Below are 24,905 nucleotides of genomic sequence, written 5' to 3'. Positions count from 1 at the left end.
TGTTTACCAAATGCAAGAGAAAAAAAATGCTAAACATTTTTGATTTATACAGAAATACGGTGGTCTGGGAGCAATTTCCGCCATGTTGGATGATTCATTTGAGCAGGTAAAAAGCGTAGGTCGCCGTGCCTTCACTCAGATTGGCAGTCACTGTCACATTGATCAACATTTACACAAAATAGACTTCTTGTGCATTTGGTGGTGCACCCTCTGCTGGACAAACTACAGAATGACAGCATGTTTTTCTGCATCTTTGCTGACAGTCGTCTGTGATAGACCTCAGGGTGCACACGTACATGCACCCCTATGTTCTTCAAAGTGTAACCCCGGTCCAGACAAAAGGAGGTGGAGCCAAATGTGGCGAGCTGGTCAGGAACCAGCAGCCCCGATTCAGGTGTGGCCCACCAGCAAACTGAACAAGCTGCTGTCCATCTGTCGTGACAAAACCACATTATAGTTTATTATATCGCTGTGATGCTACGCGTGCTCTGATTGGCTGATTACCGGGCTGATATTTTCCCATATCAGACTGGTTTCCAGCACAATTGGACCACAACATGGATTTTCTTTACGAACCAGGAAGCTAAAAATGCAATTACAAAAACCAAGTTGGACATGAACCTACTCCATAAATATCTAACCAGCATCTGAAAAACACACAGATGGAAAGTTTACCAGCTAACGACCGGACCATCTGTTAGTAAGTTCTTCATGGAGGTGAAGAAAGCAAATGAGCTCAACACTGTCAGCAGCATATTTGGGTAAACTTCGTTTGCTCGGTCTGTACGGGGAAATATCAGACCGATGTGTTGTCAGTAGAGCCGAGTGTAGTGCTTGGTTAATAATCCTTTAATATAACACTTTGGCTTCAGAAACACAGCTGTCTGGTGTGAAGCAGGCACACTGAGAAGGTTCAGAGGCACCTTATATCCTGCAAACCCTGAGGGAGCGGTTCATTGAGTTGGGAAACAACAAGACATCTGAAGCATAAAATATTCCAGAAAATGTGTGTGTGTGTGTGTGTGGGGGGGGGGGGGGGGGGGTAGGAGTCCAAACCTGTCAAGTCGATGTAGAATTCTGACCTCTAACTGGACCTGGAGTGATTCCCTGGTGGCATTTCAATGATGATGATGATGTCAGTGCTGTCAAAGACGAGTCCAAAACCTCCCAAAGGTGTTGAAGTGGGTTAAGATCTGATAACTAAAGGCCCAAATGGGGGCCTCCCACATGTGATCATTCCTTGTGTTTTTTCCACTCATTTATTCAGCTTCTTTGGGGAGGTGATGGTCTAGTGGTTAAAGCGTTGGGCTCGAGACCAGAGGATCCTCAGTTCAAATCTCAGCCTGACCAGAAAATCACTAAGTGCCCTTGGGCAAGGTCCTTAATCCCCCAAGTTGCTCCTGGTGTGTAGTGAGGGCCTTGTATGGCAGCACCGTCACATCGGGGTGAATGTGAGGCATTATTGCAAAGCACTTTGATGCAGATACTCTGATGCAGATGGAAAAGGGCTATATAAAAGAGGTCCATTTATTTGCAATTTCTCTCATGTATTCGACTCGCACCATCAGGTCTCATCTGCTCTGCTTTCAGCCAGAAAACTTACAAAAAGAAGAAATAAACTGCAAAAACACAGAATATTTTCCCCTTGATTTGAAGTGAAATATTCGTGTTAAAACATGGCAAGACTGTGATTTGCGTTTTTGTGGCATAAAACATACCGCCCACTCATCCCTGGCTCAAGATGTGCTGCTGGCAAGTCCTTCTCCAAAAAGTTCAACGGATGCCAGTTCTTCCTTGTTCTCAAACTGATCCTGGAAGATACGTCCCAACAGCAGCAGTTAAAAACAAAATAAAAGAAATAAAAGGCAGAGTTGACTGCGAGGACTTTGATGAGATCATCACGTCACAGACGTTCTGGAAAGATTGTTCTCGAGTACTACCAACAAGACTTAAAAACTCAGTCAGCTCCTGTGTCAGGAGCCAATACAGGTCCTAGGAGTCCATTCTGGTGGGAACTCGAGTCAATCTGCATGACAGACCAGCGTCCCTCGAGGACCCCTGTCTGAACTCAGACCCATGTGTTTTGGTTGTTTTTGTCCATTCGGCTGCTCCGGGTTTTTGCTCGGGGTCACCGCAGCAGACACAGCCAGATCCGCATTGGTCATTGGCACAAGTTTTACCCAGGATGCCCTTCCTGATGCAACTTCAGTTTTACCTGGAGAAACACACACAGCCACTGGTGTAGCCGCTGGTGTTCCACAGAGGTCTCCTATCCAAATACTAACCAGATCCTGCTCTGCTTAGCTTCTGAGATCTGACGGGATCAGACTGACACAGAGCAGATCGGCTGCTTACCCATGTGTTTGGTGACATTTAGAAATACCAGTGTGGCGTTTGTGGTGGGATCAAACATTCACTCATCTCAAAACCAGGCCAGTGGAAGTGGTACGGAGCTAACATGCCCTCACAGACACTACAGGGCACGCTGACGGTCCTAAACCAACAATCACAGAAGGAATCCAGGGTCTGAAACCACCAGGACCAGGATTCTGGTGGCTGATACTTGAGTCAGCTTGAAGCACCAGATGTTGGTGTGATGTCAGACAGTCCATTTGAGCCCGTGTCCAGTCTCTGATTTAGCAGGTGTTGGTGGAATGCTGATCAATAACCAATAACTATGATTTAATGACCAATGATGAAACAAAAACATTAAATACATATATTCAGAAGTTGTAGAACGAGAGCTGTAGTCCCATTCTTAACTACAGTTCATGGAAGACGACAATTTATGGAAGGAATAGCGCTAACATGGACACTGAAGACAGTGACTACAGGGACGTGAGACCGAGCCTCGGATTGGCTGTCTGTCATCACTGGACAACCCCAGTGCCGTCCCTGTTCCGCACGTTTGTGTGACAATGGAAGTCACACGTGACAACAAGAGGGGACACAGGTGTGCGATTCCAAAAGCCCAGCTATGAACATGACAACATGCAGTGCACACAACCAGACAGCAGAGGGAGCCAGAGAGAAGGTGACAAACATACACAATGAACACAGCAAAACCATGGTGGGGAGTGTGGGCTCACTAAACCATAGAAAACCCAAACGGACACGTGATGCGAGATTATACACGCTAACCTCTCTATGGACTTGCAAATTTGGCAGCTAAATGGACTGCATTTATGTAGCGATTTTCCATCGGCATCGGGCGCTCAAAGCGCTTTACATTTATCCCTCACATTCACCCATTCACACAGATACACTCACACACCGATGTGAGGTTGCTGCCATGCAAGACGCTCACAACACACCGGGAGCAACTAGGGAGTTTAAGGACCTTGCCCAAGGGCACTTGGCAATTTCCCGGTCATACCGAGGATCCTCTGGTATGAAGCCCAACGCTTTAACCACTAGACCAGTGTAGTAGAGAAGCTTGAATCTTCGACTGGACTGGGTTGCTTGACGTGAGGACGTTTCGCTTCAAATCACAGAAGCTTCCTCAGCTAAAATTCTTGCTCTGGTAGTCTGACTTCTGTCTTGACTCTTGTAGAGAAGAATAAACCAGAAGCCAACAAAAGCTGGAGTTTTTTAACGTAACCAGACCCCACCTACCGAGAGGCTGACTGCTATAGGCTAGTGACTAAACAATAGCTCTAATTAGCACCTATTGTGCTCTAGTTAGCACTCTCCTAATGATGGAAGCCTCCCCTGATGGCTCCCTTGACGACTCTCTCCTGATGACGTGAATGACTCATTACCATGAACAAAAGTCTGAAACTGCTTTGACCTGAGTACCACATTGTAAGCAACCCAGTCCAGTCGAAGATTCAAGCTTCTCTACTATGGAAACCACCTGGACAACTGACAGCCTACACAGAAACACTAGACCAGTGATTCTCAACCGGGGTGCCGTGGCACCCTAAGGTGCCGTGATCGATCGTCAGGGGTGCCGTGGGCAATTATCAAATATCACCATAATCGGGTGTATGTGCTGTAATAGTGTGGCAGATGATGTAATGCTCTTTTATTCCAGCAGATGGCAGCAAAGCGCTGTACTATAGTATAATAGACATACTTGCGCACATAGTGTTGTGCGTCTCCATGGTTACGGGTTGCTGACTACAGCGTGAATCTCAGCTGCTCACGGAGCATGGCTCCTCTGGGGAAGGAGAAACCGCGTTGGCTGTGGAGGTGTGCGGGGAAGGCGGCCTGACCTCCGTTGATGTCACCGTGGTCAGACTTGGGCCTTCTCGCTCACAACTGGGTTCGCTGAAGGCAGCCTCTGTGCTCCGTGAATATTAGAGTGGCAGATTATTGTGAATAAAAGTGTCGACACGTCTAAAAAAAACACGAGATCAGAGCGCAAAATGCTTGAGGATTTTCGAAATGCGGTGTTTTCTGTATCTGTAATAGAATTATAATATTATTTTGGTTGGTGGTGTGCCGCAGGATTTTGTAAATATAAAAAGGGTGCCGCGGCTCAAAAAAGGTTGAAAATCACTGCACTAGACCATAGGTGTCAAGCTGATTCCAGAAAGTTCCAAGAGGGTGCAGGTTTTCTTTGTAACCACCAACTCCAGCAGGTGATTTCACTGATGAACATTACTTTGAGCAGATGGGAAGAGTTCATCAGTGAAATCACCTGCTGGAGTTGGTGGTTACAAAGAAAACCTGCACCCTCTTGGAACTTTCTGGAATCAGCTTGACAACTATGCACTAGACCATCACCTCCCCAGGTAGGTACTGAAATTCAGGTCCACCCTTTAAAAAAAAGGCACGTCACAGTGTATAATTTTAGAAAATGAGCATTTATTCTGAAAATCCACAATCAATACGAGATCAATTGATGGTGAAAATGAGGTGATCATGTAGTAACACTTTTATCCAGGAGAGGGCACAATGTACTGTAGACCTAATATGTACACTGCACAGAAAGTGACAGCATTTGTGATATCCTGATGCCTTTCTTATTATATTTTATTTTTGTAACTTGGCGTGTCACAGCACCAAAGGTCGACCGCTGTGGAAGACTCGCCACTGGCCACATGTGTAAGAGCTGCTCACATCCATTTATTTTCTTTATTCCTCTAGTCCCACATGTCAGATCTTACCGACTCTTTAGTCCTGTTGGACCTGTTTAATACCAGGTTCTGGTTCCCGTCTCTCCCAGACTTTAGGTGGCTGTGGCTCAGGTGTTTTTCCCTTCAGCTTGCTCTGCAGTGGACTCTGCGTTCTGAGGAATTGTAGCGATATTACTCCCGCCCTGCGAGGTGTCAGCACACGCTACATAAAATCGAGGTGTTATGGTGTTTATATTGATGCGTCGCCACCTCTCAGTTTTTGAGACCTGGCTGCTGGACACAGAGTTACTGGACAGAACATGTTCGTTTCATGTGTCCATCCCCCGACTTGTCTGAAGAGAACTCTCTGTAAAAGTGATGATTTCATCCTCATATTTTCAATCCCATAATTTATTTATTTTTTTTTTGGAATGCATTTCAGACCTTAAATGCAGAAATGGATGAATATTCTCATGAAGCTGAAGTGACAGAAGATGAAAACTCTCTCGATTTCCTTCCTGCTTGCAGTGAAACAGAAGTCAGAATCAGTTTAAGAACCATCACGTTTTTGTTTGTTTCATTTTCCATGTCATTCCCAACATTTTATGAAAAACAAAACAAAACAAAACCAACCCAGTCTCAGAAGTGCAGCATCTTCCTGTCTTTATGTGCACGTTATGGCTGTGCACAAGCGCACTGTGCACGTGTGTCAGAATAATTCAAACAGGAAGTGTGTTGCGTTGTTGCACTGTTGATTTTTCCGACACTCTAAACTGTGGAAATCCCGGCATGCACCATCTATCCATATATTTTCCTTTTAACTGCACTTTAGGTTCAGCATCGTGAACTGTGCACACACACGTGCACTCTACCACCGTGCACAAATGAAAATTTTGGTGGAGATGTGTTTAGGTGATCAGCCATGATACCAGACAAATAATCTATTTGGGCTCTTTCTTAACCTTTCATTTAAAAACAGAGCGAATCTGCTTTGAGCAGAGCCTTTAATATGCTGATGGGCCTGGTGGCCGCGACCGCAGCGGCACCGCGCACTGGCTCCTCCAGTTTTTACCAGGAGAGACGCAGTCATGAAGCTGTACAGCAAACATTCTTACATAAGTATATTACTGAAAAAATGACTGAAACACACGTTTACAGAAGGACAGTAAGAAGTGCTGATGAACGACAGCCAGCAGACACAATTAACCTTGACAACAACCAACTGTTAATTTAAAATAACTAAATCCATCTTTAGGGTCCTGGATGGTGCTGCCTGTCTTGCTGTGGGGTTGTGAGACTTGGACGCTAACCAGTGACCTACGATGAAGACTGCATGTCTCTGGTACCAGGTGTGTCTGAAGGATCGTTGGCTACAGCTGGAATGATTTTGTATCAAACAAGCAGTTCCTAAGAGAAACTAGGATGAGGTGGATCAAGGAACATCAGCTTCAACAGTTTGTCCATGTGGCCCGTTTCTCTGTGCGTGACCCAGCAGGCAGGTGCCTCACTGTTCAGGACCCCAGCAGCTGGAGACGGACGAGGACATGCCCACATTTCACCTGGTAGCAGTAGATAGATGGTTATTTCACAGATGTGGGAATGGACCAGTTGTCTGCCGGGGTGGTTGCCATCCAGGACCCAGGGTGGTTCCATGGTGTCACGGATGCAACAAAGTGTAGCACCAGCGCATGCTCCCACACTTGACTTGCATGAATCAATTCAGAATCCACGTTCATATCACAATGCATCCAACTGGTAAAGCATGTCTACACAAAAGGAGACCGGGCCAAATGTGGCCCGTGGGGCATCAGTTAGTCACCCTTATTCATGCACTGCACAACAGCAAACTTGTCCCTCAAAGCACTACTCAGACCACGTTTTATGCTTTTTTTAATGACACATTGTCTTTAGCAGCACAGATGTCGAGTGTGAAACTGAAGCTGTGAGGAGTTTTAACAGCACGAATAGCAAGAAAGTTTCACGACAAAAAAAAAAAGTGTGCAAGTCACATATGGATGCAGAGGTCCATGACCAACTTTTTTTATGCCTTCTAACTAATGCCCAACTTTAACTGTTTTTCCCAGGCAAAATCTGTGGACAAGAAGTCCACAGATGAGGCCAACTGCAGATGGGAAAGAGCTTCTCTTATGGTGAGAGGTTTTAGTCCTGATGGACCACAGACTCCTACCAGAGGGGAGAGTCTCAAAAAGACAGTATGCAAGATGGGAGAGGTCACCCGTGACCTTTCCAGCTCGTCTCAGGGTCCTAGAGATGTACAGATCCTAAAGAAATGGAAGCCTGCAGCCAATCACCTTCTCGGCAGAGCGGATGATAGGCTGCTGTGTGTCCTTGTCCTTGGTAGTTGCAGCAGCATGCGAGATGGTGATGGGCAGGTTGATGAGGGACTCTGTGCCGGCTGTGTGGAAGTGCACCATCACAGTCTTTGTCAGGTTGAAATTTTTCAGCTGCCTCAGTAATGATATCATCTGCTGGGCTTCCTTGATGAGGGAGCTGATGTTCAGCTCCCACCTGAGGTCATGTGTGATGATGGAGCCCAGGAGGCACAAGGGGACTCACACAGGGTGATGGGTTTAAAGGACATGTCGCACCAAAACCAGAACTTAGATTTCGGCTGTTAGTGACCATCCGATGATCCACCTGGATTACTTTGTGCATTTCTGTGACCGGTTTCAAAGTATATGGCGTTCACAGCAAACAGCTACGGAGACGTCCGAAAACAAAGTACTCGTGTGTTTCTGAGAGTGATGACGTAGCTTTTAGAAACGTCTTAGCATGCGCTTCAATGGAATGTAACTGCTAACGTTAAGAATTGAGGCACAGATTAGTTCACAGATTTAATCCACAGAGGAATTAATAAATTAAACGCCAGGGCTGGATCCAGAGTGAAAATCTGACAGATGCATTTTTGCCCAATGATAAAATAAAAATCGTACGCGTCTTGTTATTCAATAATCTTCATTCTTTTATTCGTGTGCAACATACACTGTTACACTTTTAATATATTTTTTATACTTCATGGACCATAGTGAACACTTCTTTGTATAAATATGATGTCCTATAAAAAAAAAAAACACTATAACAAAAATTGACTGTAAACAGGATCAAATTTATTGCCAAAATCTTTCAATTATACCTGAATCTATATATGATTTTTTTCAGTTGATAAAATCAATAAAAAGATGACTGCATATATTCTTAATAATATTGAGATACAGACAGTTCACAGAAGACATTTTCCATTGATACCAATCAAAATTAGAAAGAGTCCAACAGGTAACAGTATTCATCATGTTCGTGACTAAATATACTAAAACAAATACATCACAATTGTACACATACCACAATTGTGATGTATTTGTTTTAGTATATTTAGATTTTGTTGTGATTTGGCACTTTATAAGCCAATTAAATTGAAATTGAACATTTTATTGAGTCCTAAAATAAATAAATATGAAATTGGTCACTGGATCCTTAAACTTTGGACATAATAAACTCTACATGGTGAATCCTTGATCTCTGGACATAAACAGGAATAAACAAAATCTGTAGATTTGTCAAAAGCATTTCCTTTCAGACATTTTGGCATGAATGTCTTTCCATATATTTGAGCTGAGCTCTTACAGCTGCTGTGCTTCACTTCAGGAATTTGTAAAGAAATACAGCACATTTCATTTTGGGAGGAAAAAACATTTTAGTCGATTGTAGTTTATTGTCTGTATTACAATGTTTGGAAAGAGGTGTCATTTTATTTAAGTAAGTAAATAAGCTTTATTTATAAAGCGCCTTTCACAGACCAGGGTCACAAAGCGCTGCACATGGCATACAAAAATAATCTAAAAATAACATACGAAAACAATAAAATACAATATTAGGCTAAAAAGCTAACTTAAAGAAATGTGTCTTTAGTTGCCTTCTAAAAGTATCTATACAATCCAGAGAATGAAGGGCACAGGGAAGCTCATTCCAGAGGCTAGGTGCCACCACTTTAAAAGATCTGTCCCCGCGAGTTTTAAACCATCAACAGGTTCTGATTGGACGACCTGAGGCTCCTGGAGGAAGCATAAGGCTGGATCAGGTGCCTGTCCATGCAGAGCTCTAAAAGTCAATACCAGGATTTTGTAATGAATCCTGTAGGAGACAGGCAGCCAATGCAAAATATTAAGAATAGGAGTAATATGGTCCCTCCTGCGGGTGCGGGTAAGCAGGCGCGCAGCAGAATTTTGCACAACCTGCAGGCGGGCCAACTCCTTCTTATTCAGACAGGTGAAAAGACTGTTACAATAATCCAAATGCGATGAGATGAACACATGAACAATCATCTCAAGCTCTTTTAAAGTCACCATCTTACAGAGTTAAGAGATGTTCCGAATTTGGAAAAAACAGTTCTTAACCAGGTAATTTATGTGCTGCTCCAAAGACATCCCTCCATCCAAAATGACACCCAGGTTACGCAGGCTGCTTTTGACCGTGCAGCTTAGGCTACCGAGATGCTGCTTAATTCCAGGTACAGCACTATTTGGTGCTACAATCAGAGTCTCAGTCTTATTGGAATTTAACTGCAGACTGTTCTCAGTGAGCCATTTCGTAATTTTGGCCAAACAATTTGTGAGAGAGCAGAGTTTCTGTGGCTCAGTTGTCTTAAAAGAGCAGTACTGCTGCAGATCATCAGCACACAAATGATAGGACACATCACTGAACTGCTGGATCAGCTTGCTGAGAGGAAGGAGATACAACGAGAACAAAACAGGTCCCAAGACCGATCCCTGTGGCACACCCCACAGAAGATCTGCAGATTCCGACACTGCATTGCCCACCGTCACACTAAAAGTTCTACCAGTCAGGTAAGAGGTAAACCACTCTAAAACACAACCTGACATTCCAACCAAATCCCGCAATCTGTTTATCAGAATGCCATGGTCAACGGCATCAAACACCGAAGACAGATCAAACAGAATCAGCACAGAACATTTGCCAGTGTCAGCTGCCATCATCATGTCACTAAACACCTTCAACAGGGCTGTTTCAGTAGAATGAAACACGGTACCCAGACTGAAAAGTGTCATGGATGTTGTTAGCCTGCAAAAACGATCTCAACTGAACACAGACTACCTTTTCCAAGACTTTGGCCAAGAAAGGGATTTTAGATATTGGCCTAAAGTTCTTGAGCTCAATAGAATCCAATCTAGCTTTCTTTAACTGTGGCATGTTTAAAATAACAGGGAAACACACCACTCGACAAAGATATATTAAACATTTTAGCAATGTAGGGCTGATGGAGTCAAATACATTCACAAACAGTTTAAACGGAAGAACATCCAAAATACCAGAGGATGGCTTCACTTTATTCATGATGGTTGAGATGTCTTCTACAGTAACAGGCTCAAATGAGGCCCAGCACTGAGTGGGAGGTTCCCAGTGCTGGGGACCATGGCATGGAGACAGGTTGTCCTTTATAACTCTAACCTTATCAATAAAGAAATCCAGGAACTCCTCACAACTAGTTTTAGAGATAACAGGAGTGACGGCAGCAGGTGACACAAGAGAGCTGATTGTGTCAAAAAGCACTTTAGGATTTCTTTTATTGGAGGCAATCAGGCAATTAAAATAACTCGTCCTGGCCTCCTCTATCATCTTATTTAAGGAAGATATTAAGTCTCTTAAATGTAGCCTGTGAACCTCCAGTTTTGTTGACTTCCATAGGCGTTCAATCTGGCGACATGTTCTCCTTAGAGTCATAATCCCATCATTTATCCAAGGGCAGAAACCTTCACGAGGAGCTTTATTAGCCTTAAGTGGTGCCACTTGATCCAAGATAGTGGCACAGTGGCTATTAAAGCTATTCATGAAACAATCAGTTTCAGTGAGATTATTAAAAAGCAAAGGGTTGAACTTATCACAGAAAAGCGTAGCTGTTGTCTCTGTGATAATTCTCCTTTCTGCCTTAGTAGAAACAGGTCGAGGCTCAGATGGCACCATCAAATCAAAGAAAACACAACAATGATCACTCAGAAGAACATCCTCCACACATACATTGGTAATTTCCAGGCCCAGTGCAAAAACCAGATCCAACGTGTGACCCTTGTTGTGAGTGGGACCTGACACATACTGTTTAAAATTAAAAGCCTCTGTCATAGTTATAAGCTCTCTTGCTGAAGTAGAAGAATCAACATCAATCTGGAAATTAAAATCACCCAAAATTAAGACCTTTTCCAATCTAATTATAGACGATAAAAAGTCAGTAAAAGCCTTAAGAAAAGCCCCAGCAGGGCCAGGAGGTCGATAGATCAAAATACTATAAAATTTATGTGAGGAACCAACTTCTATCATGAGCGCCTCAAAAGAGGAGGCGTGGCTCGTATCCGACAGTCTGCATGTGTACCGGTCCCGGTACACAGCAGCCAGTCCTCCCCCCGCGCAACAGGGGCGGGGCTTACCCACTGCTAAGCAACCCGCAGGACAGAGCTCATTTAAATGGATGCATTCATTTTCCCTCTGCCACGTTTCTGTGAGGAAAAGAAAGTCCAAGTTTTTCCTGACAAAAAGCTCATTAATGGAGAACGCTTTATTTGAAATAGAGCGCGCATTCAATAATCCAAACCGACTCAACAATGAGGCGGTAGTCGAGTCCGCTGAACACAGCGGGATAGGCTGCAGACATCTCCCACGGTCACGTGAGGCACCACTGTACCAGCGAAACCCACGCTGCTCCCAAGATGTAAACACGGAAAGCAGGGACGGACCCGGGACCAAAGCGGCTCGTCCATCGGGGACCCAGTGATGTCCAGGCTGAGTCCTGCAACACAGAGGAGTGGTGGGATGCGTAAACAGGGCCGCACCGCCAGCCGTATGGCCCTGCAAGAGTGGAACTGGATGAAGCCACCTGTAGCTTCGGTATCCACGAGCCGCACGCCACACTCCTCGTCTGATCCGAACCTGGACACCCGCTCTGCAGCCTACTCTTTTTCGGACCACCTGGACATCGCCACAACATCAGGTATTCCCGGGGGGAGGGGGAACACACAAACGGAGGTGGGAAAGTTTGCTTGTAGCTATCCCAGTCATGAAAGAGGCATTCCATTGTCTCTTTAATTTTAAAAAGAGAGTCGCGATCATAAATCTGTATTGCACTCACGCAATCGCTATCTGTCAAAGCTGATATGACAGCACACACAATCAGGAAAATAACAGAAAAACGACATGGTAACAGGCAAGCAGCAGCCGGAACACACACAGGCGCCATCTTGTCAAACTGAGCGGTAATTTAAAGCGGTAATTCGTTTTGAAGTTATTCCGACCGGACTCTGTCTCGGCAGAGAGCCGCACAGCATTTCGAGTTGTGTGAACAGAACAGAGGGCAATTCTCGTTTCTTGACAGCAACAAGACAAGAGTCCCAGTTAGTGACTTTAATACACACAAAAGTGACTCATGATATTTTAATGGCTTTGAGAGGAGTTAAGAAGTGGACTTACTGCTTCTGAAGAGCAGCGAATCAAAGAACCACGAGCCAGTGGTTCGAAGCATTTCTTCAACGGTTCACGGCTTCAACGTGGAGTCGCGCTGCAGAAACGGTTGATTACAGACCCGCTGCAGACCAAACCCTGAATATCCGATTTTATTTGTACGTCTGTATGACTCTGAAACTCGGAAAAATACGTATAATTTACAGACTATAGGTTGACATGAAAACCAAAGCTGTGTTCACCGCGGGGACACGTTTGGCACTATTCGGGATTATTCAAGCTTTTTTTTTTTTTTTTTTTTAAACCAATGACGAACGATGTGTAAAACAATTTGGCCGATGCAACTGCATCGGTCCAAACCGGTCTGGATCCGGGCCTGAACACAGCCTGTTAAAATAAAAAAAAACACCAATATGTGTGGTATTTAACTGTGAAAATCCCAAAAAATTCATCTGCATGTCCAGGCAGCCTGTGAAAAACTACTTCATGCGGCAAAGTTTGCGTTCTGAGGAATTGTAGTGACATTACTCTCACCTGACGAGGTGTCACGCGCTACATAAAATGACACGTCCATGTACACAGTGACAGTAAACCAAGAATCCTGCCACACAAACAGCAGCGTCATCACACTTTAGTCTGAAGACTCTGAAAAAGTTAAGAGTTTCGTAAGAAGTGTATCGTCTCCTGTCTGTATATCCTCTGTAAATCCGAACCATCACTTTTGAATGAAAGCTCAGAAGCTTTGTTATCAGACATTTTATTTTGTCACTCAGTCATCTGGATATTTTGGCTTTTACTAAAATGTACGTCCCACGCCAAGAAATGCAGAGAATTGCTGACTAAGAAATTTTCTGGAAATGCACCTGCGAACGCTCAGTGAGAGGAACAATTACTGATAAAATACATCCGCGGCCAGAAATTATTAGCGCATGTGCGAAGAGAGACTTACACTTTATGAGTACTTTCATGTTGTCTTGCTAACTGAGATGTTAAAAAACATGCAACATGTCTTTTAAATGCAGCTGGAACTTTCCTGAAGTCCACAATCCAAGTTATCCTCATGTACAAAGACTTGCGTGAATTTCCTACTGAAACATGTCTTATGTTAAAGCCCCAAAACTGGCATAAGCACAAAAATCTCCAGATGTATCAAAGTATTCGTATGAATGGATCCAAGCATGTTTCGTTTGTACATCCCACTGAATGTGGAATTGAGCACCTCTCAATGTGGAACCAAGACACTGTGGAGCTGTACGGCTCTAACAGGTGGCTTTGAACCCAGGACCTGGACACTGAGGACAGATTGTTTAAGGCTCTAACAGGTGGATTTGGACCCGGGACCTGGACACTGAGGAGAGACTGTTTAAGGCTCTAACAGGTGGATTTGAACCCGGCACATAGACACTGAGGAGAGACTGTTTATGGCTCGAACAGGTGGATTTGAACCCGGGACCTGGACAATGAGGACTGTTTATGACTCTAACAGGTGGATTTGAACCTGGGAACTGGACACTGAGGACAGACTGTTTATGGCTCAAGCAGGTGACATTGAAGCTGGAATCTGGACACTGAGGACAGATTGTTTTAGGCTCTAACAGGTGGATTTGAACCCGGGACCTGGACACGGAGGACAGACTGTAGTGTTTTAGGCTCTAACAGGTGGATTTGAACCCGGGAATTGGACACTGAGGACAAACTGTTTATGGCTCTACCAGGTGGCTTTGAACCTGAAATCTGGACACTGAGGATGGACTGTGGCATCTTAGGCTCCAACAGGTGGATTTGAACCCAGGACCTTGACACTGAGGACATACTGTGGCGTTTTAGGCTGCAACAGGTGGATTTGAAACCGGGACCTGGACACAGAGGACAGACTGTGGTGTTTTAGACTGCAATAGGTGGATTTGAACCCGGGACTTGGACACTGAGGACAAACTGTGCTGCTTAAGGCTCTAACAGGTTAATTTGATGCCACTACCTGGACACTGAAGAAAGACTGTTTAAGGCTCTAACAGGTGGATTTGAACCTGGGACCTGGACACTGAGGACAGACTGTTTATGGAACCAACAGGTGGATTTGAACCCAGGACCTTGACACTGAGGACAGACTGTGATGTTCTAGGCTCTAACAGGTGGATTTGAACCCAGGACCTGAACACTGAGGACAGATTAGGTGGATTTGAACCCAGTACCTGGACAGTGTGGACAGACTGTGGGGATTTCCGGCTCTAACGTGTAATTGAACCCGGGACCTGGACACTGAGGTCAGACCGTGCTGTTTTAGACTCTAACAGGTTGATTTGATCCCAGGACCTGGACACTCAGAACAGCTTGTGGCGTTTTAGGCTCTAACAGGTGGATTTGAATGAGGGACCTGGACACTGATAACTTTTTATGGCTCTAACAGGTGGATTTGAACCTGGAACCTGGACACTGAGGACGGACTGTTGCGTTTTATGAGTCTAAAAGGTGGACTTGAATCCGGGACCTGGACATTGAAGACAGATTGTGGTGTTTTCTGGCTCTAACATGTAGATTTCAACGCGGGACCTGGAGAACTGAGGACAAACTGTGCTGTTTTAGGATGCAACAGATTGATTTGATCCCAGGACCTGGACACTGAGGACAGCTTGTGGAGTTTTTGGTTCAAACAGATGGATTTCAACCAGGACCTGGGTACTGAGGACAGACTGTGGTGTTTTTGGCTATAACAGGTGGATTTGAATCCGTGACCTGGACACTGAGGACAGACTGTTTATGGATCTAACAGGTGGATTTGAACCTGGAACCTCGACACTGAGGACGGACTGTAGCGTTTTAGGCTCCGACAAGTGGATTTGAACCCGGGACCTGGACACTGAGGACAGATTGTTTTAGGCTCTAACAGGTGGATCTGAACCCAGGACCTGGACAGTGTGGACAGACTGCAATGTTCTAGGCTCTAACAGGTAGATTTGAACCCGGGACCTGGACACTGAGGACAGACTGTATTAGGCTCCAACAGGTGGATTTGAAACCGAGACCTGGACACTGAGGACAGATGGTATTAGGCTCCAACAGGTGGATTTGAACCCGGGACCTGGACACTGAGGACAGACTGTTTATGGATCTAACAGGTGGATTTGAACCTGGAACCTGGACACTGAGGACGGACTGTTGCGTTTTACAGGTCTAAAAGGTGGACTTGAATCCGGGACCTGGACATTGAAGACAGATTGTGGTGTTTTCTGGCTCTAACAAGTAGATTTCAACGCGGGACCTGGAGAACTGAGGACAAACTGTGCTGTTTCAGGCTCTAACAGATTGATTTGATCCCAGGACCTGGACACTGAGGACAGCTTGTGGAGTTTTAGGTTCAAACAGGTGGATTTGAACCTGGAACCTGGACACTGAGCACGGGCTGTTGCGTTTTAGTCTCTAACAGGTGGATCTGAACCCAGGACCTGGACGCTGAGGACAGATTGTTTTAGAATCTAACAGGTGTATTTGAACCCAGGACCTGGACAGTGTGGACAGACTGCGATGTTCTAGGCTCCAACAGGTGGATTTGAACCCAGGACCAGGACACTGAGGACAGACTATATTAGGCTCCAACAGGTGTATTTGAACCCGGGACCTGCACAGTGTGGACAGACTGTGGGGATTTCCAGCTCTAACGTGGATTTGAACCAGGGACCTGGACAATGAGGACAGACTGTGGCATTTTACGGGTCTAAAAAGTGGGACCTGGAGAACTGAGGACAGATTGTGGTGTTTTCTGGCTCTGACATATAGATTTCCACGCGGGACCTGGAGAACTGAGGACAAAGTGTGCTGTTTTAGGCTCTAACAGATTGATTTGATCCCAGGACCTGGACACTGAGGACAGCTTGTGGAGTTTTAGGTTCAAACAAGTGGATTTCAACTCAACAGGTGATTTACTCCCTGACATACTACAACAAACAATATTTTGAAGGTTTTAAGGCGTTAATTGTCAGGGAGCTCCAGACCGTCAGAGAGCTAAGTGATCACGCTGTTCGATTCCTCGCCACCCCGGAAGTCCATCCACGCATTTTTAATGAATTAACAATTATATTATGTACTTACATTGAATTTATAATCACTCACGGTTTTAATATTAAGTTGACTTTCTACCGCCTGCTGAAGTGGCCTGAATACAGAAAGTAGTTAGCAAGCACGCACAACTGCGGCAAGCGGCTGGTTTTAATTTGACAAAAAGACAGTGGCTGAAGACATTAAAACCACTAAACATTTCACTCATGGTACCAACATGAGACTTAAGTCACTCATGGGAACAGCAACATGAGACTTTTCTAAACTGACTAAACCAATTGAACTACAAAAACACAATAAATCAATAACAGTAACAAACTGTTAAACTAAGATAAACCACAATGACAACATTTAAAACCTCAAAACCCTGAACTCCCATGGTGCATTGGGGCACAGCATCCATTGTTTATTGGTGAGCTAAAATTGCTAAATTCTCTAAAATATTTGTCCTATCAACTTTCCGTTTTCACAGCGTTCATCATTGACCCAAAATACGTAAACATACCAAACGAAAAATGTCAGCTCTCCCCGGGTTTTGTGTTATCAAAGCCACACACACACACACACAACACACACACACACACAGAGGCCACCTGGCCATTATAATGTAGATGTACATGTTTGACTTGGTTTTTCTAATTGTGTTTTTATCTTTGTGGTTTGTAATGAGGTTGTCAATCTGCTCTTCATGTTCACTTCAAGCTCGTTTGCTGTTAATTCCTCCATTTTCTTTGCTAACTTTTGGTTTTGTTTTATTTCATGCTGTGAAATTGTAAACAAAGTCAAAAATCTGATACGTGATCCGGATTGATTGTCATGTAACGTCTGATATGGAAAATATCAGACCAGAAATCAGCCAATCAGAGCGCACGTACCATGGCAGGCATATAATAAAATGTCTTACAACTGGGTTGAATACATGGTGTGAATTCTGCTGGAAAAGTAAGATGAGATGTTTCATGACCCGGCTCAGAGAAGGAACTGGGGTTTGGCTGATGCTTGTTGGAGATGTGGGGGGAAGTTGTACCAGAAGCTACAACTTTTCACACCGAGTAAAATAAAGGATTTTAAGCAGTGGCGGCTGGTGAAAAACAGTCTTGGTGGGGCTGCTGTGCCAATAGATTCCCTTGCCTTGTCCAGTACAGTCATTCAAGTGAACAGTCGGAAAATTACTATAATTCCACAATAATCATTTCATGTCCTTCTCAAAATCAGCAGTTTTACAGATAAAGTTAACCATTTACAGCTATATTAGGCCCCATTTCTACTTTGGAAAGGAACAGTATCAAATACAACACTTGAGTTCTTGAGCAAAGAACATTTCACCATTTGACACCAATTACACACATAGTACACCAAACTGTACTGAACTGACATTATCTACAGACAAACAGATCCTGGGGTTCACAATGACACCCCCTTAACAAAATAGAAAATATCACCAAATTTACACTCTTTCAAAATATGGAAAAATTCTTCAATTGACAAAAGAACATTATGTACATACGACAATGTTCACACCACCTTTAGAGAGAGAGAGAGAAAATGTTTGTGTGTGTGTGTGTGTGTGTGTGAGAGCATGTGTGAGAGAAAATGTTTGTGTGTGTGTGTGTTTGTGTGTGTGTGTGAGAGCATGTGTGACAGTGAGAGAGAGAGAGAGAAAATGTTTGTGTGTGTGTGTGTGTGTGAGAGCATGTGTGACAGTGAGAGAGAGAGACAGAAAGTGTTTGTGTGTGTGTGTGTGTGTGTGTGTGTGTGTGTGTGTGTGTGTGTGTGTGTGTGTGTGTGTGTGTGTGTGTGTGAGAGCATGTGTGACAGTGAGAGAGAGAGAGAGAAAATGTTTGTGTGTGTGTGTGAGAGACAGAGAGAACGTGTGTGACAGTGAGAGAGAGAGAGAGAAAGTGTTTGTGTGTGTGTGTGAGACAGAGAGAACGTGTGTGACAGTGAGAGAGAGAGAGAGAGAGAGAGAGAGAGAGAAAGTGTTCGTGTGTGTGTGTGAGAGAGAGCATGTGAGAGTGAGAGTGTGTGTGTGTGTGTGTGTGTGTGTGTGTGTGTGTGTGTGTGTGTGTGTGTGTGTGTGTGTGAGAGAGCGAGAGAAAATTAAGGTAATATTTTGCATGAACATTACTGAGTGGAATGGAGACAAACTAAAGAAGCTTGAAAAACTTAAATTAAATAACTTGACTAACTAATAACACCAAAACCTTTAAATTAAATTGGTTAAAATTAATTAACAGTGTAGAGGACAAAGCAAATTAAGTTTACAAAACCACTTAATTAAATGCGATGCTAAACTTGGGTTTGTCTGACTATAAGTGTCTTGTGTGAACTCAGTGGCTGAGTTAGAATTTCTTTAAAAACATGCAAATTGCTATTTTAGGCTTTTGTTTTGTTTTTAAACTGAGCAAATAATTTGTTTTAGAGTGTGGAATACTTAACTTCTGTGAACTGATCCTCATAACGTGTAAAGTGAAATCAAAATACCAGCATGGCTGCAGCTTTGAACACTGTTACAAACAGCCCCGGCCTCCCCTATTACCATTCTAACTGGTCTGCTGTCCCAATAAAGATCACAGCTTTGACCCCCTAAAACAAACAAACAAACATCACTCACTCGTTTTATCTTAAATTTTCATCCTCGTTTCCACACCAGGAGCAACATTCGGGAATAAATCTGAGCAGCTCGTCAGCTGAGCTGAAGTGGATCCAGAGGAGTCAGTCCACAGCTGGCAGAGGTGGATGCGCTTCTTTCCATCCGCGCAGTAAAGAGCGCAGATCAGCAGCCTCCGTGACGTGTGCGCGCTGACAGTGTGAATGAAGCCTGACACGGTTTATAACGAGTCAGACAAACGTCTCTCCTCCAACCGGGATGTGCAATTGTCATTAAACCACGAGAAAGATCTGATGTGCGCACCTCCATGCGCCTCCAAAAGGATCCCCGCCAAACTTTGGTGTCATTGATTTGATTAGTTTTGTCCCGTTTTAAACCTCCGAAGAGTTCTTCAACTTACTCCAGCAAAACACACGGAGACAAAATAAAAATAAATAAATATAACCCAAACGTCGTTGTCACCATCATCTCTTCCTGACTGACTGACTGACTGACTGACAGCAGCTGCAGCGTCACGTATTTTACTGACTGTAACAATCTAAGGTTCCCGCATTTTTGTAGCAAGGGCTAAAATTCCAGCGCCCCAAAGCCATTAATTTTGACAATGTTGATTTGCCAAATATTTATTCATTTTCCCTAGCAACTACATACAATTGGTTATTTTGCTGCACTTCAAGGGCGCTTTGAATGAGCGCCCAAGACGAGGAATGATACGTTCTCTGCTTCTGTCGGTGGAAATGCACTGTTGAATGAGAGTCAGTTGGAGGAAGTGTTGTTTTAATCGTTCATATTACATGTAGGCACATACTATTAAGTAAAACTGACATTGATAATACTTTTTAAATATATATATATATATTCCCCTCCACATCTAGGAGGGCAGCGCCTGAGCGCCCCCTATGGGCCAGCCGCCACTGATTTTAAGAGAACAAGGGTCCAAGCTGATGTTCTGAAACAGACTTCGTGTGTACTTAAAGCAGAGCCGTGCGTTTGTGGATTTAAAAAACAACACGGTTTGTTCTCCACCTCGCAGACAAAGTGACGGGACGCTCACTTTAAACCCGAATGAAGTTTCACCTTATTCGGACCCGATCAGAGTCACAGTGGATTTATCGATCAGCTCAGAGATTCACAGGCTGTGTTCACGTTCACACGCAGCCTGACTGACTGACGCTGTGGGAGAGCTCCGAAACTCGAACCAGTGTGAAAAAACTATAATTACCCGGGAAAACAGAGAAAGGACTTAAAACCGGGACCTGGACACTCAGGACAGATTGTTTTTGGCTGTAACAGGTGGATCTGAACCTGGGACATGGACACTGAGGACAAACTGTTTTTTGGCTGTAACAGGTGGATTTGAACTCAGGACCTGGACACTGAGGACAGACTGTTTTTGGCTGTAACAGGTGCATTTGAACCTGGGACATGGACACTGAGGACAGACTGTTTTTGGCTGTAACAGGTGGATTTGAACCTGGGACATGGACATTGAGGACAGACTGTTTCTGGCTGTAACAGTGGATTTGAACCTGGGACATGGACATTGAGGACAGACTGTTTTTGGCTGTAACAGTGGATTTGAACTCAGGACCTGGACACTGGGGACTGACTGTTTTAGGCTCCAACAGGTGGATTTGAACCCGGAATCTGAACACGGAGGACCGACTGTGCTGTTTTAGGCTCTAACAGGTAGATTTGAACGCAGGACCTGGGCACTGAGGACAGACTGGTTTTGGCTGTAACAGGTGGAATTGAACACTGAGGACAGACTGTTTTAGGCTACAACAGGAGATCTGAACCCAGGACCTGGACACTAAGGACAGACTGTTTTTGGCTACAACAGGTGGATCTGAACCCAGGACCTGGACACTGAGGACAGACTGTTTTTGGCTGTAACAGGTGGATCTGAACCCAGGACCTGGACACTAAGGACAGACTGTTTTTGGCTACAACAGGTGGATCTGAACCCAGGACCTGGACACTGAGGACAGACTGTTTTTGGCTACAACAGGTGGATCTGAACCCAGGACCTGGACACTGAGGACAGACTGTTTTTGGCTACAACAGGTGGATCTGAACCCGGGACCTGGACACTGAGGACAGACTGTTTTTGGATGTAACAGGTGGATTTGAACCCGGGACATGGACACCGAGGACAGACTGTTTTTGGCTGTAACAGGTGGATTTGAACTCAGGACCTGGACACTGAGGACAGACTGTTTTTGGCTGTAACAGGTGGATCTGAACCGGGGACATGGACATTGAGGACAGACTGTTTTTGGCTGTAACAGGTGGATTTGAACCCGGGACATGGACACTGAGGACAAACTGTTTTTGGCTGTAACAGGTGGATTTGAACTCAGGACCTGGACACTGAGGACAGACTGTTTTTGGCTGTAACAGGTGGATCTGAACGTGGGACATGGACACTGAGGACAGACTGTTTTTGGCTGTAACAGGTGGATTTGAACCCGGGACATGGACACTGAGGACAAACTGTTTTTGGCTGTAACAGGTGGATTTGAACGCAGGACCTGGACACTGAGGACAGACTGTTTTAGGCTGTAACAGGTGGATTTGAACCCGAGACATGGACACTGAGGACAAACTGTTTTTGGCTGTAACAGTGGATTTGAACCCAGGACCTGGACACGGAGGACAGACTGTTTTTGATTACAACAGGTGGATCTGAACCCGGGACCTGGACACTGAGGACAGACTGTTTTGGATGTAACAGGTGGATTTGAACTCAGGACCTGGACACTGAGGACAGACTGTTTTTGGCTGTAACAGGTGGATCTGAACCCGGGACATGGACACTGAGGACAAACTGTTTTTGGCTGTAACAGGTGGATTTGAACTCAGGACCTGGACACTGAGGACAGACTGTTTTTGGCTGTAACAGGTGGATTTGAACCCAGGACCTGGACACTGGGGACTGACTGTTTTAGGCTCCAACAGGTGGATTTGAACCCGGGATCTGGACACGGAGGACCGACTGTGCTGTTTTAGGCTCCAACAGGTGGATTTGAACCCGGGATCTGGACACGGAGGACCGACTGTGCTGTTTTAGGCTCTAACAGGTGGATTTGAACGCAGGACCTGGGCACTGAGGACAGACTGGTTTTGGCTGTAACAGGTGGATTTGAACTCAGGACCTGGACACTGAGGACAGACTGGTTTTGGCTGTAACAGGTGGATTTGAACTCAGGACCTGGACACTGAGGACAGACTGGTTTTGGCTGTAACAGGTGGATCTGAAACTGGGACATGGACAGTGACGACAGACTTGTTTTTGGCTACAACAGGTGGATCTGAACCCGGGACCTGGACACTGAGGACAGACTGTTTTTGGCTGTAACAGGTGGATTTGAACCCGGGACATGGACACTGAGGACAAACTGTTTTTGGCTGTAACAGGTGGATTTGAACTCATGACCTGGACACTGAGGACAGACTGTTTTTGGCTGTAACAGGTGGATCTGAACCTGGGACATGGACATTGAGGACAGACTGTTTTTGGCTGTAACAGGTGGATTTGAACCCGGGACATGGACACTGAGGACAAACTGTTTTTGGCTGTAACAGGTGGATTTGAACGCAGGACCTGGACACTGAGGACAGACTGTTTTTGGCTGTAACAGGTGGATTTGAAACCGGGACATGGACACTGAGGACAAACTGTTTTTGGCTGTAACAGTGGATTTGAACCCAGGACCTGGACACTGGGGACTGACTGTTTTAGGCTCCAACAGGTGGATTTGAACCCGGGATCTGGACACGGAGGACCGACTGTGCTGTTTTAGGCTCCAACAGGTGGATTTGAACGCAGGACCTGGACACTGAGGACAGACTGTTTTTGGCTGTAACAGGTGGATCTGAACCTGGGACATGGACATTGAGGACAGACTGTTTTTGGCTGTAACAGGTGGATTTGAACCCGGGACATGGACACTGAGGACAGACTGTTTTTGGCTGTAACAGGTGGATCTGAACCTGGGACATTGACAGTGACGACAGACTTGTTTTTGGCTACAACAGGTGGATCTGAACCCGGGACCTGGACACTGAGGACAGACTGGTTTTGGCTGTAACAGGTGGATTTGAACTCAGGACCTGGACAGTGAGGACAGACTGTTTTTGGCTGTAACAGGTGGATCTGAACCTGGGACATGGACATTGAGGACAGACTGTTTTTGGCTGTAACAGGTGGATTTGAACCCGGGACATGGACACTGAGGACAGACTGTTTTTGGCTGTAACAGGTGGATCTGAACCTGGGACATTGACAGTGACGACAGACTTGTTTTTGGCTACAACAGGTGGATCTGAACCCGGGACCTGGACACTGAGGACAGACTGTTTTTGGCTACAACAGGTGGATCTGAACCCGGGACATGGACACTGAGGACAGACTGTTTTTGGCTGTAACAGGTGGATCTGAACCCAGGACCTGGACACTAAGGACAGACTGTTTTTGGCTACAACAGGTGGATCTGAACCCAGGATCTGGACACGGAGGACCGACTGTGCTGTTTTAGGCTCTAACAGGTGGATTTGAATGCAGGACCTGGACACTGAGGACAGACTGTTTTTGGCTGTAACAGGTGGATCTGAACCTGGGACATGGACATTGAGGACAGACTGTTTTTGGCTGTAACAGGTGGATTTGAACCCGGGACATGGACACTGAGGACAGACTGTTTTTGGCTCTAACAGGTGGATCTGAACCTGGGACATTGACAGTGACGACAGACTTGTTTTTGGCTACAACAGGTGGATTTGAACCCGGGACATGGACACTGAGGACAGACTGTTTTTGGCTGTAACAGGTGGATCTGAACCCAGGCCCTGGACACTAAGGACAGACTGTTTTTGGCTACAACAGGTGGATCTGAACCCAGGACCTGGACACTGAGGACAGACTGTTTTTGTCTGTAACAGGTGGATTTGAACCCTGGACCGGGTCTTACCTTCTGCTGTCTCCGGGCCATGTCTGTGGGCTGTTTAGCGTTGAAGGGATAAGCGATGCAGCGCATGACGAAGACGTAGAGCTGGAGTCTCTTCTTGCGCTCTTCCTCGTCCCTCTGGATCTTCTCCAGGTCCTCCTTCTCCTTGTCGCTGCCCACAGACGGACTCGGGCTGGAGGGCCGGCAGCCGCCGCCGCCCTGGGGCTGCTGTCTGCGGCCGCTGTCGGCGCCTGGAGCCGGGGACAGGCGTCTTCCCGTCGGAGTCCTCGGCGCCGCCGCCTCCCGGCGCTCCACCTCCAGCATCTCGTCTCCTTCGTCCTCGCTGGAAGACGGGTCCAACATTCTGCTCGGACAGACACTGTCTCAAAAAAAGACAAAAACACAACAGTCTGCCGCCGCGGACACACAAGCTGTCCTCCGAGACAAAAAAAAAAAAAAAGAAAAACCGTCAGACAGCGGAAAAAAAAGAGACAGACGACGAGAGAGGAGGTTTAGTGTGGTTAAAGTGAGACAGGAGCAGGGGGCGGGGTCAGAGAACAGGAAGTGGAGCTGGAAAAAACAACCACAGCGACCACCTGATGATCAGACACAGCTAGGAGACACTGCAAGGAGACACAACAAGGAGACACAGTTAGGAGACACAACGAGGAGACACTGCAAGGAGACACAACAAGGAGACACAGTTAGGAGACACAACGAGGAGACACTCAAGGAGACCACACAAGG

The 24,905-nt window shown here is 45.4% G+C and overlaps 1 protein-coding gene across 1 annotated transcript in view; it reads right to left on the bottom strand.

The window, feature by feature from the left end:
• Positions 1-24,555, bottom strand: part of LOC117507690 (calcium-dependent secretion activator 1-like) — a 547,099-nt gene extending 522,544 nt beyond the window's left edge. Inside the window, 1 exon segment of the mRNA XM_034167504.1 lies at positions 24,183-24,555. Within this exon segment, the coding sequence (XP_034023395.1) occupies positions 24,183-24,521 (339 nt within the window). The 5' untranslated portion in view covers positions 24,522-24,555.
• Between the last annotated feature and the right edge of the window lie 350 nt (positions 24,556-24,905).

Source organism: Thalassophryne amazonica, chromosome 3 (genome assembly GCF_902500255.1).
Source record: "Thalassophryne amazonica chromosome 3, fThaAma1.1, whole genome shotgun sequence".
NCBI classification, from domain to species: domain Eukaryota; kingdom Metazoa; phylum Chordata; class Actinopteri; order Batrachoidiformes; family Batrachoididae; genus Thalassophryne; species Thalassophryne amazonica.
This window is presented reverse-complemented; position numbering and strand designations above follow the sequence as displayed.